Below are 15,160 nucleotides of genomic sequence, written 5' to 3'. Positions count from 1 at the left end.
TACTGATGGCTTCTGTCCAAAACTGCGGGCTGCCTGTCTGGAGCTTGGTGTTTTGGAATGCAGGACGTACTTTCTCACCGAAACAATGTTACAAAGGTGGTTAGGTTCCCAGGTTAGCCCAGGACCCTCCACTCAAAAGGCTCTGTATCTAAGTATTGCCTTGATAATACATGCTTAATTTGGGGGTTGGGGGGTAAAGGTAGGAGGAAAGGCGGGAGGATAAAGGAGGAGGATATGCGGGTAGGAAGAATACATCACTGAAATACTATTCTGGAACTTTCCTAGTTTTAAGGTTGGCCAGATTAATTAATTGGAAACTTGTATCTTTGCCCCCCCCCCCACCTTGTTTTTCCACCTTCCTCCTGTGACCTTAGCATCCCTCTTCTCTGACATATTAGGAAAGCCATTAGGCTTATCCAGTTCTGCGGCCATCCTTCCTCCTTTTCACTTTGGTGCACTTACTCTCAGCTAGAGACCAGCAAATAGAATCAATATTCATTAAGTTAAGAAGGTTGGTGGTCCTCAGCAACACAAAAGAGTTGTGTTATTTAAAAACCCAAGAAAACCTTGTTAACCTAAACAGATCTGTGCTTTATGAAATTAGAGGCCACGGAATTAAGGAGCCACATAATTATGACACTCAGGCATTGTGAAGGAAGATCTCCGATGAGGCCAGCTTCAGAGAAGCAAACTCTGGAGACAAGTCCTCTGGCCAGTGGCGTTAAGACAGTCCCGTTTAGCACTTCCCTCCCTTATTCTAAGTCCATCTGTTACCCAAAAGCTTCAAGGGTTTCTCCAAGAAAGTATCTATCAACCAACATCTGTAGTGCAAGGATGTGCTTTTCTTTTTAGTTGAGGGTTTATGATTTGGAGACCTCATGGATTTTGTAATTTCCTGCAGTGCCAAATGCCCTGCCTGTGGCAAATACCCAGGAAATACTGCTTACTCATGGGCTTTGATTAGGTGCTTATTCTTGGATTGTGTCTCAGTTTTTAACATCTTGTGTCTTTGAGCTATTAAAGTACCATATTGACTGACATTAGGCTGGCTGGCATGGCCATTAGTTTCCTGACTAATTTCTGATTTAAGTAGTTTTCCTGGCAAGGTAGGTATCCTTCTATAATTGGTATTGATCTTGAGGACTGGAGGCTCTTCCTGCACCATTGGGCCTAGAATCTTGCACTAACACACCCATGAGCCTTGTGCAGGGCTGTGGGCCGGCTGAGGCATTTTTTTGTTAATAAAGAGTGGCTGTGTCCCAGTCTCTACTGGGCTGCTTTGAACATCCATTCATTCCATGATACTTATTAAGCATCTTTTCGTGTTCTACTCACAGATAAAGGTACTGGGTATGCAAGAGTGAACAAAAGAGACTGAAAATACAAACAAACCAGAACAAAAAAACCCTGCTCTTGAGACTTTCAAGTCTGGTGGGGAGAGAAAATAATAGACAAAGTAAGTGAATTGTATAGATAGTAATTGGATTCTGAACTTTACATTTTCCCAAATTAATATTTAGTTTCCAAACTTAGCAGGGGCTCATTTCCCCCTTAGTCTAGCTGTTCCACAAACCTGAGTGTCATATTTAGCCTGCCTTGTGGTAGTATTTTTTTAAATTATTGTTACTTAACCTGCCTTCTGGATTTGATCATAAGAATTAAATAGAAATGGAATGCTTCTCTCTCTCTCTCTCTCTTTTTTGCACATGGGAATCTACCTCCCTCATTTTCCCTAGTGCCCCACCCCATTCTAGTTGGAGGCTACATCAGGAAATTCTGATTCTTTTAAAAAATTCTTTCCACTCCTTTACTGGTATGCTCTTCCTTCTGTTGCCAGAGGCAGTCTCTGTCTACTTTGTTGGGAGGCAGGTCAGCAGTAGGGGTCAGGAGATGCTCCAGCTTGTTTTGGGTGGTTCCACTGAGATTACCTCTGAATCTCCCTTCTAGGGTACACCCTGAAGCTTAAAGACATCTGTGCTCAGTCTTGTCAGGGAGAAGTCAGTATATCCAAGTAGTCTGAGTTCTAATCCTAGGTTCTGTGTGGAAAGCTCTGAATCAGAGGAGTGGCTGTGGCCTGGAGTCCTTGCTCTTTGTCTCCCTACCACGCCCAGGGAACACACTCATAGCTCAGAGGAAATGGGAGTCCCAAGGCCACTTGCAAGTTCTTCCTCCTTTCTGTTCCTTCCTTGCATTCTGTGCCCTAGGAGATGTAGGTCACATTTCCATATTGTCCAGTGGGTAGAGCTAGGACCAAGCGGTCCTGGCAGTAGAAGTAGGGTACTGGGGTGGGAATATATCAGGAGAAGAAAAAGGCTGCCCCTGAAGTGATCTGTGAAGATTTGTAAGGAAGCTGCTGGCAGCTTAAGCATCCAGCTCAGAATGTATGGAAATAGGATGTTCAGTCTGAGGGAGAGAAAGAATGATGGGCAAGAGTGCATTGAAAAAGAAGACATAATGAAATGGAAAGACCCAGGGTGTGTAAACCATCCATAAATGCGAATGGGCGCCTACTGTGGGCTAGGCACTGCACTCAGACCTATAAGGAAACAGAAGTGATTGTGACAGAAACCTGTGGGCAGATAACATGGAAGGCAACTTTAATATACTCATTTTTGACATTTCACAGACACACAGAGACAGGACCATAGAGCAGGAAGAGGTGCAGGAGAAAAAGTACATTATTTTTTGTATCCTGAAGTCTACCGAGGATGTCAGTTGATCAAGATTGAGTGTTTCCAGAGGGGGGAACTCGTAAGAATTTGGGCCTAGAGGTAGTAGAAGTATGCTGAGTGTATTTAGAGAAGAATTACCACCAGTCCAGCGTTCCTGCAATGCCAGGTGTGCATATGCACTTATGTAGGGGGCTGTGGAGGAGATATTTGTGGAAAGGTAGGTAAATTCCAAAGTGTGGGAGATCTTGAATGCTGAGTTTAGGCTTTTTCTGTAGGTACCAGGTTCCCCTTAGAAATACTGTATGTGAGGGGCACCTGGGTGGTCCAGTGGTTGAGCATCTGCCATTGTCTCAGGTCATGATGCCGGGGTCCTGGGATGGAGTCCCACATCAGGGAGCCTGCTTCTCCCTCTGTCTGTGTCTCTGCCTCTTTCTCTTTTATGAATAAATAAATAAAATCTTTTTTTTTAAATAAAATCTTAAAAAAAAAAAAAGAAAAAAGAAACAGTACGTGGCCATAAAACATTGACATTGAGCTGTAGATGTGAAGCCCTGGATTTCCCAACCCTGAAAGCGTTCCATGCCAACTGACTTCATTCTTCCTGCCAGTCTCTTTCCACCCACTCCAAACCCATGACAGGGAACCGAGTACCTCTGAGAACAAGAGGCTGCCACGTAGGTCTGTAGGTAGCAAATGAACACACACTGATTCAGATCAGGCTGCAGAAGGGACGAGCCAGAGCAAGTGCTGTTGTGTCCGTCCTGCTCAGTTTGATCAAGGCCACTGGGCACAAGTCCAGGATTTCTGCAGGATTACTTGGCCCTGTGACTCAGGCATTGATCAAGACCATAAAACCAAGGACTAAAGTCTGTGTTTTCAGGAATGTTCTGTTCAATAAAAATGCTTTGAGGGGTGAGGGATATGAATTCCACTCCCAACTCCACTCATGCAATATTTTTTTCCCCTCTTTTGGTTTAAAATTCCAGTCTGACCCTGTAGGCCTGGAACTCTGCACAGGGAAGGTTTTGGTGGGGAAACCCAACCCTCCCCACTGCCACCCCCACACATTTTCCTTCTAAAAATTCTCATTTGTATCATCCAGTTTCTGATTGATTCATCATGGTTGCTAGGGCTGTGTTTTGTGGTAACACATCAACACCACATTTAAACTAAAGTAGGTGTGTCCACAAAACTAAAGTGGGTGTGTCCACAAAACTGGTGGAGTATATTCAGATTGAGATTTGGCTGTGCAGACCAGCCCTGTAGCAACATGTATTTGTTTGTTTGTGTGAATTAATATTTGGGTTTTCTGGAGCTGGTTCTCAATTCATTTCAGTAGAACTTGTTCTTGCTGTTGGCAAAGTGTTGACTTTTGGATTTGCTTTGTTTCAACCCTTTTTGCAAATTTTGTTTTACTTTCCTTTTTCGGGGAGAAGTTAAATCTGTTTCACGTGTACTATTTTTATTAACCTGTGTTTGAAGTGAAACAATAAAACAAAAAAATATATACAGTTTTTTAAAAAAGGACAAACCCTTAAATATCTTTAAGACAGTTCTTATGTTAAATGTAAATGATTGTTTTTCAACAGCTGCACAGATTTCATTAATGTCTAGCTTTGCCCTCCATGGGCTTTTCCAGTCAGGCAGTTAACAGTCTTTATTCATTAATATTTTCAAGGCCAGAGGAGAAAACTGTTCCCTTCATGGCTGGGTGGTGGGCCCGAGGTGGGGGGGGGGGTGTGCTGTAAGGCATGAGTGTGAGTCTGTTCTCACTCCAGTGGTGACTTACTTCAACCAGTTCGAAGTGGGTGTGGCTCTTTCACTAAGTCTCTCTGTACCTCTCTATTTTCTTAAAGAAAAAACTTTGCCTGATAAAGAACCATTTTAATAATCTTGTTTAGTCAGTCAGCCCTTCCCTGGGAATGGAAGGTACTGGTATGTGCAGATACTACTACTCATCAACAGATTGAATCTGCTGGCCACCTTGCCCCCCCTCCCCCAACACTGCATCTTTTTTACAAGTTGAAACCAGTTGGAGATCTGGGTGAGGCCGAAGTGCTGGAAAGAGTGATGCAGACTGCCATTTTCATGTTGTCTGCCGGGAAAGGAGCCGCTGTTCTGCTTGTAACACACTTAAGAGTTTTACACTGTGGGGGGCACCTGGCTGGCTCAGCCAGTTAAGCGTCTGTCTTCGGCTCAGGTCATGACCTCGGAGTCCGTGGGATCAAGCCCCACGTGGGGCTCCATGCTCAGTGAGGAGCCTACTTCTCCCTCTGCCCACCGTCCTCCCACTTGTGTTCTCTCTCTTGCTCTGTTCTCTCTCTCTCTCTCTTAAATAAATAAATAAATACTCTTTAAAAAAAAGGATTTTACACTGTGATGAGTCAATGGGGGTGGAATTATCTCAGGCTCATAGACTTTTATTCTCAGAGTAGTAGGTAAACTGAGGCAGAGCTACTGCTTTCAGTAAGAAAATTCAGCCTCCAGAGCCAGTGTGGTGAACAGTTAACAATGAGCGTTGGGGAACTAATCACTTTGGCTTTCTGGCTCTCTCATATTTCCACAGCCAAGCTTAAATTTGCACCGGTCAGAAACTAATATTTTAGGCCTCCCACAGGGCACTGAGTTAGACACGGCTTGCTTTAAACTTGTCCATCTGGTTCTCCCACCACCCAGGGACAGACATTCTTTCTCTGTTCCTTCTCAGCCTTTCTCCCGTGTTTGTCTGGCTGGAGATTTCCAGGGTGAGTTCCCTTCTCAAACCTGCCAGTACCTCACCATTAATCTCTTAGCTGATCTCACTCATATTACTTTTATCTTTCTGTCTTGAATCTTAATCTTTCGGAATGGAGAACCATTGTGGTAAAGTTGCAAGGGTGAAGGCTCAAGAGTCAGAAGACCCAGATTCTGGCCCTGCCTCTATTCTTATTAGCTGAGTGGTCTGGGCTAAGGTCTCGGGTATCTCACTGGGGCAAGAAGGAAAGAGGACCGGAAAGCCCTGTGGGGGTAGAGTCTTGTGTGTGTCATCATAGCCCTTAGCCCTCAATGCAGTGCCAGCCAAGAGTGTGTGCCTGTTAGCGATTTGTCGATTGATTATTTGAAGGGTACCAGCGTTTGCAACCTAACAGCACTACCAAGACATTCTTTTTCTGCTTTCAAGGGTAGCATTGCACTGACATGTTCTCGTTAATCAAACGTACTGTTAAGCTAATGTTTTAACAAACATTATGAGTGGCAAAGCGGACTGTTTCTTCTAGAGACTAATCAGTCCTCCACAAAATGACTGCATTGCCAGGGGATCAGATGTAGTGAAGAAACAAAGGGCCATTTTTTATCGGTAAGATGAAAATGTTTTTGCCATTAAGCTTGCATGAAATAGGAAGTATTTATTGGATACAAAAGGACTTACACTTATAGCAAGCTTCATGGAGATCATTTTGTGGCTATTGTGACTTTCTTGCTTTTTCTGCAGGATGATTCTAAGTAATACAAATATAAATGTTAATGATGCCAAATACCAACTTGTAAACTAAGTTTACTTAGCACCTGGAGTGTGCAAAGGCCCTGTGAAGTTTGTGGGGGACCAGGACTCTGTGAGGGAGATGAAATAAAATATACTCCCTGTGCTTTGTATTGTACTTAGGCATTTGCCGTTTGAATACTTGGTACGTGCAGGAACTCCGTACATTGTGCTCAGCAAAAGAAGTCTGGTGGCATCAGAAAGTGCTTTTGCAGTAGAAGGTGGGAGAGAGCACGTGGTTTGGCAGACCTGCCACACTGTTAGCAGATGCCAGAGTAGTGGTGGCCTCAGGAATGGACATGGTCATCAGAACTAAGAAGAGGTAAAGGCAGGGGGTGGAAAGGGGGAGGAAGCAGGAGTCAGGGCACTGTGGATGAAAGGAGCAGTGTTTGGGGAGAAGCAAGTAACTGTTGGGCTCAAGTCCACTTTTATTGGAGGAGTAGATGGAGGGCGCTGAGGCTGGGTGTCTGTGCCAATCTTTGAAGGCTGGCCTGAGCCGGAATAAGAGAATGCCATTGAGGGATAGGTTTCGAACTATTTCAACGAGATGAAATACAGGAATTTACTTGATAGTAGTGTGTAGGATTGAGTTGATGAAAGAACGGCACAACAGTTCACGATGAAATAGAAAGGAAGATTTGTGGGGCCTTTAAAAAGCCCTATTTTTTCCTCTCCTCAGTGTGTTGTGGCTGTGGGAGAAGAATCAGCAGGAATGGAGAGTGTGTATCAGATTGTCTTTGACATGTACAGTAACGAGGGTGCCATGTGGGACAAGCTTAGGCAGCTGCCTGCAAAGCCAATGCTCAGGGCTGGAAAGGGAGCTTGAAGGAACTATGCAATGGAAGCTTACTGTGCACTCTGATGTGTCGGAGATTCCCTACACATCAGAACCAATGGGAGGCACCTGGTTTAAGAAAGAAGTGGACTTTTAATCCACACTTCTTTGGGAGCAGAAACAATTCTCTTTGTAAGTGTGACTTACTGATCCTCTCCTTGGGGTTTTGCTTTTATTTTGGCATTTTTATTTCTTAGCTGTTTACAGTGGGGACTAGAATTCTGTAAGGCAGACGACAGTAGTTTACCCCTCACTGCAGACCTACTGCAGTTCTGACGGAGGCTCAGGGGTGATGGTCAAGGTCAGGATGGGGTGGTTAGTGTCCTAGGGAATTCATCTCCACTTTGGTGATTCTTAGACTGATGGATACTGACAAGACCCTTTGGAATGTTCCTTGGCCCAAGTAGAAGTAGGAGATTTCTCACTCTATCAAGGAAGACTCAAACTTATTTGTCCTGACAAGAAATCTCAAACTTAATTTTCACATGACCTTGCCACTGCAAATGTTTTTTTGGACCAGACTAGGATTGGACTGTGGTCATGGGATCGTCTAGACTAGCACTGCCCAGCAGAACTAGAATGTGAGCTTCATATGCAATTGTAAACTTCTAATAGCTATATTTAAAAAAAAAAGGAAAAGAAACAAGTGAAATTAAATTTAAATAGTGTATTTTGTTTAACCCAACATACCCAACATATCATAAATACAACATATGATCAGTATAAAAAACAGATTTTATATTCTTTTTCTCATGCTAAGTCTTCAGAATCCATTGTATAGTTTACACTTAGAGCATATCTCAGTCTGGACAGGACATTTTCCAAGTGCTTGATGGCCATGTGTGGCAGGTAGCTACTGTTATTGGAGAGACGTATGACCTCCCATACTGGAGTGGTATATTTGCTACAACCGATGAACCTGCATTGACACATCACTATCCCTCCAAGCACATAGTTCACATTAGGGTTCACTCTTGGTGCAGTACATTCAATGAGCTTTGATAAACGTATAATGGCATGTGTCCACCATTATAGTATCATGCTTAGTAGTTTCATGGCCCTAAAATTCCTTTGTTCTCCACTGATTGACTCCTTTCTTTCCCTCTAATTCCTGGCAACCACTGATCTTTTTACTGTCTCCATGGTAAATGGAGAATGTCATGTAGTTGGAACCATACTATGTATGTAGTATATAGCCCCTCAGATTAGCTTCTTTCACTTAATAATATGCTTTTAAGATTCCTCCATGTCATGATAAATGCCATTTGCTTCAACGTGGATGGAACTGGAGGGTATTATGCTGAGTGAAATAAGTCAATCGGAGAAGGACAAACATTGTATGGTCTCATTCATTTGGGAAATATAAATAATAGTGAAAGGGAATAGAAGGGAAGGGAGAAGAAATGGGTAGGAAATATCAGAAAGGGAGACAGAACATGAAGATCCTAACTCTGGGAAACGAACTAGGGGTGGTGGAAGGGGAGGAGGGCGGGGGGTGGGGGTGAATGGGTGACGGGCACTGAGGGGGGCACTTGTTGGGATGAGCACTGGGTGTTATTCTGTATGTTGGCAAATTGAACACCAATAAAAAATAAATTTATTATTAAAATAAATAAACAAATAAAATTACAATATAAAAAAATAAAATAAAATAAAAATAAAGAAAAGAAAAGAAAAAGAACCCTGAGATCGTGACTGGAGCCAAAGGCAGATGCTTAACATACTGAGGTACCCAGATGCCCCTGGAACTGGGCTTTTTCTTCATGGAAGGTTTTTTATTATTAATTCAAATCTCTTATTTTGTTATAGATATATTCAGATTTTTTTATTTCTTCTTTGGTCAGCTGCAAGAGTTTACCAATTGCTAAGAATTTATGTATTTCATGTTTCATATTTTGTGGCATAAAATTTTACATAGTCAACATCATCAGCAGACCTTCCTCTACTTGTTTAATCATTTACTTTAGTTCTCTAACCATCTTTATAATGACTACTTTGAAATCTTTGTCTAATAAAGATTACATCTGGCCACTCTCAAAAAAAAAAAAAAAAAAAGATTCCTCCATGTCTGTTCATGGCTTGATAGCTCATTTCTTTTCAGTTCTGAAGAATATTCCATTGTTCAGGTATACCACAGTTTATTTACAGAGCAAGACCTTTTACAATCAGGATTATATCCCAGTGGTGAGACATAGTCGAGGTGGGGGTGTCTGAGAGCTGTAGGAAAGGGGGCAGTTGGAATAGGTTTGGTTTTCTTTTTGCTGTGCTTAAAAATCTTCTGTGATCATTAAGAAGAGAGAGGGGTGGTCTAGGAGAGAGCTCAGGGTGAAAATCTTGCAGAAATATTTCCATAAGCACAGATAAAGGCGAATCTTCTTTTCTTACATTTCCCCACCTCCATCCAACACGGAGCCTGGAATCTGCTTAGTCGAAAGCGTTCCTGTAAGTTAGCAAGTGTCTGCATCAAATATTCCCTCCAAGCCAGTTTTATGAAAATATTTAGACCATGCAAACTGTTGGAAGAGAATGGAAAGCTGAATTTGCATGGGCATAATTACCTTGATGAAAAAATATTAAGCAAGAAGAGACCACAGCAGGAGATGCTGTAATTCAGACGTCGATCCCACTGTTTCAGGATACAGTTCCGCTCTATTTTCTTATTTTGGGAGTGATAATGCTGAATGACCTATCTTGTCTCAGTTGAGATAGATTTCCTGCTACTTGGGCTCTCTTCATTGGCAGAGGTTGGTATATCAATTCCGAGAACTGTGTGATTGCAAAGCTGGAAAGCCAATTCATCAGGCTATAGTGTCACTGCCTGATTAAGTGTATTAACTGGAAGATGACTTCATTTTAGCCCTATTGAATCTTAAAAAGAAGAATCAGTCTTTTCTGGAATGAGTTAATGTCAGAAAATATCTCCATGGTCTTTTTCATAAACTGTCGATATCTTCTAAGCATTAGTGAGCTAAGAAAATAATCACAGGTAGTAAATAGTTCTATTTAGGAATGGGCCAACCTGCAAACGCTATTGATTTCAGGGTCCTTTTCAATAAGGTAAATCGCTAGTGAGAAATACAGAAGTAGGTACTGGTTGGACAAGCTTATCATTTTTTATGACAAGTGGAAGACTTAGTTTTATCCTGTTAGAACAAGTTGCATGAGCCTTGAGGAGCATTTTGTTTTTGTATTCACAAATCAGTCTCCCCAGGTTCTGTTTACACAGAGCAGGATGGCTACTTCTGTAGTCCATCCGAAACTAAGACAAACCATTTCCCAGCTTTAATTTGCCCAATCATAAGATAGGAATTGCATCTATTTGCAAAAATTACTCTAATATCCTCAGATGCAATGGTCCAAGAAATAGAGATTAGTATAATGAATCACTGCGCTTCGGGGGAAAGGAAGCCTCTTCATCAATACTATTTGTTGTACTTTTTTCCCCAGCTTCCTTCAAAATGTCTACTGTTCACGAAATTCTCTGCAAGCTCAGCTTGGAGGGTGATGTAAGTATATCATTTTCACTTTGTGTAATTTTTGCAAATTAGACATCTCTCTGGATAACTGTGCTACTCTCTTTCCTTGTACATCTAAGAACAATGAGGACAACATTTAGACAATCATTCCCCCCTCTGCATTCCCCTTTTCTCCCCCATTATTTTTGCTGTTGCTAGTAGTTCAGTTTGACAGATATGTGATGGCTCTAGAAGCTTTTTTGGCATCACATTGAAATTGGACAGGCATTAGTGACACTGGAGTTTTATCCTGCTATATACTTAGCGTGTCAGTGGTAGTAAGTGTCATGATGATACATGAGTTTTAATGTCATGCCCTGGCATTTTAGTAATGATTGGCATAAGCTACAGCCATGTCAAAAATGATCCTTATGTTTTGGGCTTCTTACAGTGATCAGGAAGTTATTCTAGATAAGGACTTAGACCTTTGTTGTTGTTTTTAATTTAGCACCTGGGAAATCTTTTCTTCAGAAGAACTAGAGAACTGGGATTTTTTTTGTGTGTGTTTGGTTTTTGGTTGTTGTGTTGTGTTTTGTTTTCTTTTTAGCTAAATAAGAAAGTATTCTAATTTATCATGTTTCCTTTTATTGCTTTGGCTATTAGGGAGCTCAGAATTATATCTAATTGTCTTTCACAGGAAATATGTGGACCTGGAAATTCTGATGCATCTGCTTTTTTTTACAGTTAAAAATTTTTTTTAAACTATATGTGAAATTATACATCATTGCAAGTACTTTTAGAATCAAGTAGAATTTATGATATGAACAGGTGTAAATATCTAATATAGCATACATCTTTCAGGTCATCTTGGCAGAAATGGCTTTTACAAGTAATACTGATTTGTAGGCATATCATGCCAATACCTCGAAATATGCTCTCACTGAAATCAAAATACACTGAAACACTCAAACATCTGTTGACAGCAGTTTGGATTGGGTAGTACAGAACCCTCTGTATTATCTCTGGTGCTTGCCATCAAATGTTCAGATAGGTGATGTCTATGCAAATACAGATTGTATGGAGTAGAGAGCCTATATATTTTTCATATTTCCTTGAGGAACTTGTACGCACTGTTGTCCAACAAGTCCAAGAGCTAAATGATTTTTTTTTTTTGTAATGAATCTGATTGTTAGATTGTTTTTAGTATCAGATTTCAGAAAAGGGCTTTTTGTGTAGTCTTTGAAGTTACTTTAGTATGATGCATTTTTCTGTGTGGAGAAATAGGACTGCAATAGAAAATGTCATATATTCCCCCATATTTTAGAGGAAGAAAAAAATCACTTTTCCTCAGTAATTTGATTTTCAGACAAGTGGATTTTACAGCTAACAAGTTAAATTAACCATTTATTGTTGTTTCTAGAAATTAAAAAAAATATATGCAAAACTTTCAGTACTTGCTGTTTTTGGAATAAGATGACATAGCACCTAGGAAATGAAGCCATATGTGATATGGCCCAATGGCCAGATTGCCTGCCTTCGCAAGTAATTGCTGGTACTGTTAATAAATAGGGAAATGTTTTTCTTAGATTTCCATCCACATTTTGTAGGCACCATAAAACATATAGTATTTCAGAATAGCCCTTTGTCCATACCTTTTCCTGAATGTATGTTCCATTTCCATTGATTTAATCTTACTGGAAAGTTCAGTAAAATTAGAAAATACTTTAATAATCCAGTTTCAGAGTTATAAATGTTAACTGGATTCATTATTTGGCCAAGGCCAAGATGGTCACAAGTACATTTTGAAATTCTTTGCCTAGTCCTGAACTTAGATTTCTGGTTTATCCTGGGAAACATTTGAGAGGATGTCACGTTAGTTACTTACTTGTATAACCTGCTCATAAAACCAAATGAAATGAATGCTGGGATGCCTCATAATGTGTTGCCCGTGGGTGGAGAGGTAAGTCAGGGCACCTCAGGCTCTGAGTCTTCCCAGAAACTGAATTGAGGCAAAGTCATCACATTATGATGGGCATTATGTACTTGGGGGAGGTTGTGTAGATGGAGGAGTCTTGGTGTTGAAGGTGGATAGTTCCACTGACAACCTAAACCATGTTGTCCATCTTCTTCGGCCTGCCTTTGCTGTGGGACTGGGTAGCAGGGAGGAGAAAAGCTGCAAGAGCTCTAAAGGAAGGAGAGAAGTTAACACTTGGGAAAGAAGAACTTGGGATGTAGACACATGACTGTCCTTACCTTAGTCTGGGGTGGTGGGTTGGGATGGAAGTGGGTCCATCAGATCAGACAGGGTCACTGGGCTTTGAAAAGCATTAGAAAAGGAAGAGAGTATGGTTTAAAAGGTAATTTAAAAAAAAAAAAAAGAAATAAGAAGAGTGGTAGGCATAGGGTTAAAAGCATAACAGCAGAGGGACAGGAACAGAGGAGAGAGAGAGGAGTAGGAACTTCGTGAACACAAAGAGGATGTGGGCCAGGAGGCCTGACCACCTTGGTGTGGTGGCTTCCCTCTTACTTATCTGATAGTCTGAAACAAGCAGTCCAGCATTTTACATTTGCATTTTAAAGAATTGTGAGCTCAGCGATACGGGTCCAGTGGAAATTCAGATGCCTGTAGCAAAAACTTGGCTAAACACACTTGTCATTCAGACATTTCCACATTTTCAGCTTGTTGCAAATTGTTGCTGGCCCAATTTAAGGTTTTTCAGAGCCATCCCAGATAAATGGTGGTTGCAAGTACCCAGCCTTGGGTTGTCTGCTTTTGAGCTTACACTAGAAGTAGGGTAAGTGAAAGTACAGACAGCATATTCTAAACTAGCTGAGCTTTTGAAGATGAATCCTCATTAGAAACAGTGAAGTTTCCTATTCTCTCTTTGTGGTGGCATGTTAATACTTACCTAGTTACGCCTAGTCTACGAATGATTTGAATTGTTTAAAGAAACAATAGGAGAAAAATGTATTTTAGGGGTATTTCAATAGGAGGGTTTTAAATGTGTATGATTTGAGTATGTTTGTCTTTTAACCTCAGCATTCCACACCCCCGAGTGCATATGGGTCGGTCAAAGCATACACCAATTTTGATGCTGAGCGTGATGCTCTGAACATTGAAACGGCCATCAAGACCAAAGGTAGGTGACCTTTGTCCTTCTCGTGTCACACTGACAATGACTGAGGCATTTTTAGTTAGTTGTCTCTTATTTTCCCTCTAATCTTTGTGTACTGGCCATTCGAAATTGTCCTTGAGCTTTCATGGAGTGATTCTAAACCTTCCCCACCTCACTCCATCCTTTTTTCCCTCCCTCCCTTCATCCTTTCCTTTCTCCCCTCCTCTTCCTTCCTCTCTTTGGAGGGGAAGACTTAAAACATGAGAAAGTATTTTAACCAAGTAGCCTAGTGACAGAGAAATAGGCATCAGCTGAGAGCGGAGGGCTGATCCCCCAGATGTGTGTTTGGAGCTCAGCTCTTCACTTTGAGACTGCAGTGCCTCCTGTTCAAGGAAGAGGTTAGTCATGGTGATCCCAAACTGGCCTTTCTGGTCCTGAATGCCCCTGAATTTCATTACGTATGTGGGAAAAATTTTATTGCTTTGCTTTTAGATCTAATGAACAGAACATTCAGACTTTTTTTTTGTTTAACCCTACTAGTTAGGCCACTCCTTAGGCCTGTAGCTTGAATTAGAAAAGCTGTCAGGATGAGTGTATTTCGAGTTCCAGGATGAGTAAGAGAGGGCCAGAAGGCATAAGAGCTTCCCTTAGAAATCAAGTGGATAAAGCATTTAATAGGGTGAGGTTGAGCAAGAACTTGTTCAGGTCATCGTCATGCTGTTTTCTGTGTCTATAAAAGTAAATGTTCAGACTCTTTGGCTTATGTTAATGAAGCATTTGTCTTTGGGCTTGTCCCATCCTCCAAATCCCTGGGACATTGTGATTATTGTGGTGATGCTTGTGATTGACCGCACTCTTTCCCCTTTTGGACAAAGCACTTCCTTTCACTGTGAGGCTAGACTGAGATGCAGACATGACCCAGCAAACCAGAGCAGCTGCTGTCTCATACCCTTGCTGAAAAGCCATGGACAGTTTTCTCTTTGGAGTATAGTGTTTTAACTTACCGACACACTTGTACAATTCATATACCGGTCACTGACAGACTGGGAACCTCAACCAGGATGGCCTAGGAACCTAAAATGAGGGTGATCATATGTGCTGGCTTATTTATTTATGTCTTCATTATTTATTGATTGTGCCCCCTTTTCACTCTCAGAATTGTTTCGTTTTGTGGGATAAATTATAACACCATCTTATCTAAAACCCTTAGAGAAACTGGTGACTTTTGTTTCCAGAGATATGATGGAAAGGAGAAAGATCCTTTACGTCCTTTGGCTCTGACAGGACACAAGGATTTGCATTATCTGCCTAAAGCAGCCTCAAGTTCCCTGGGGACACTGGGTACCTCCCAGAAGGACTGCCTGGACAACTGGAGGGAGAATAAAGAAGCATCCAAACCAGACCTTTAAAAAGTCTTCTTTTTTTGATGCTTTTCAAATGACCATACTTGTTAAAGGCCAGGCTGGGAAGTCAGGAAGTCACTAATCAGAAAAGGAAACTAAAACTTGGAGGGCTTCTCTTACCACACATCATTCTTTTTCGGTGGAGCTGGGGTGTAGTGG

The 15,160-nt window shown here is 41.4% G+C and overlaps 1 protein-coding gene across 3 annotated transcripts in view; it reads left to right on the top strand.

Annotated features, from left to right (window-relative positions):
* Window positions 1-15,160, top strand: part of ANXA2 (annexin A2) — a 45,160-nt gene that overhangs the window by 1,343 nt on the left and 28,657 nt on the right. For 2 of the 3 annotated variants that reach the window (XM_072738678.1, XM_072738676.1), the window contains exons 2-3: window positions 10,475-10,533; window positions 13,523-13,622. In XM_072738678.1, coding sequence (XP_072594779.1) covers window positions 10,486-10,533; window positions 13,523-13,622 — 148 coding nt within the window. In that variant the 5' untranslated portion in view covers window positions 10,475-10,485. Of the gene's footprint in view, window positions 1-1,337; window positions 1,457-10,474; window positions 10,534-13,522; window positions 13,623-15,160 lie in introns of all 3 variants that reach the window. The other variant, XM_072738677.1, reaches the window with a different exon arrangement.

This window comes from Vulpes vulpes, chromosome 15, assembly GCF_048418805.1.
Source record: "Vulpes vulpes isolate BD-2025 chromosome 15, VulVul3, whole genome shotgun sequence".
Lineage (NCBI taxonomy): Eukaryota > Metazoa > Chordata > Mammalia > Carnivora > Canidae > Vulpes > Vulpes vulpes.
Note: the sequence above shows the minus strand (reverse complement) of the source record. Positions and strands in the feature narration are given on the sequence as shown.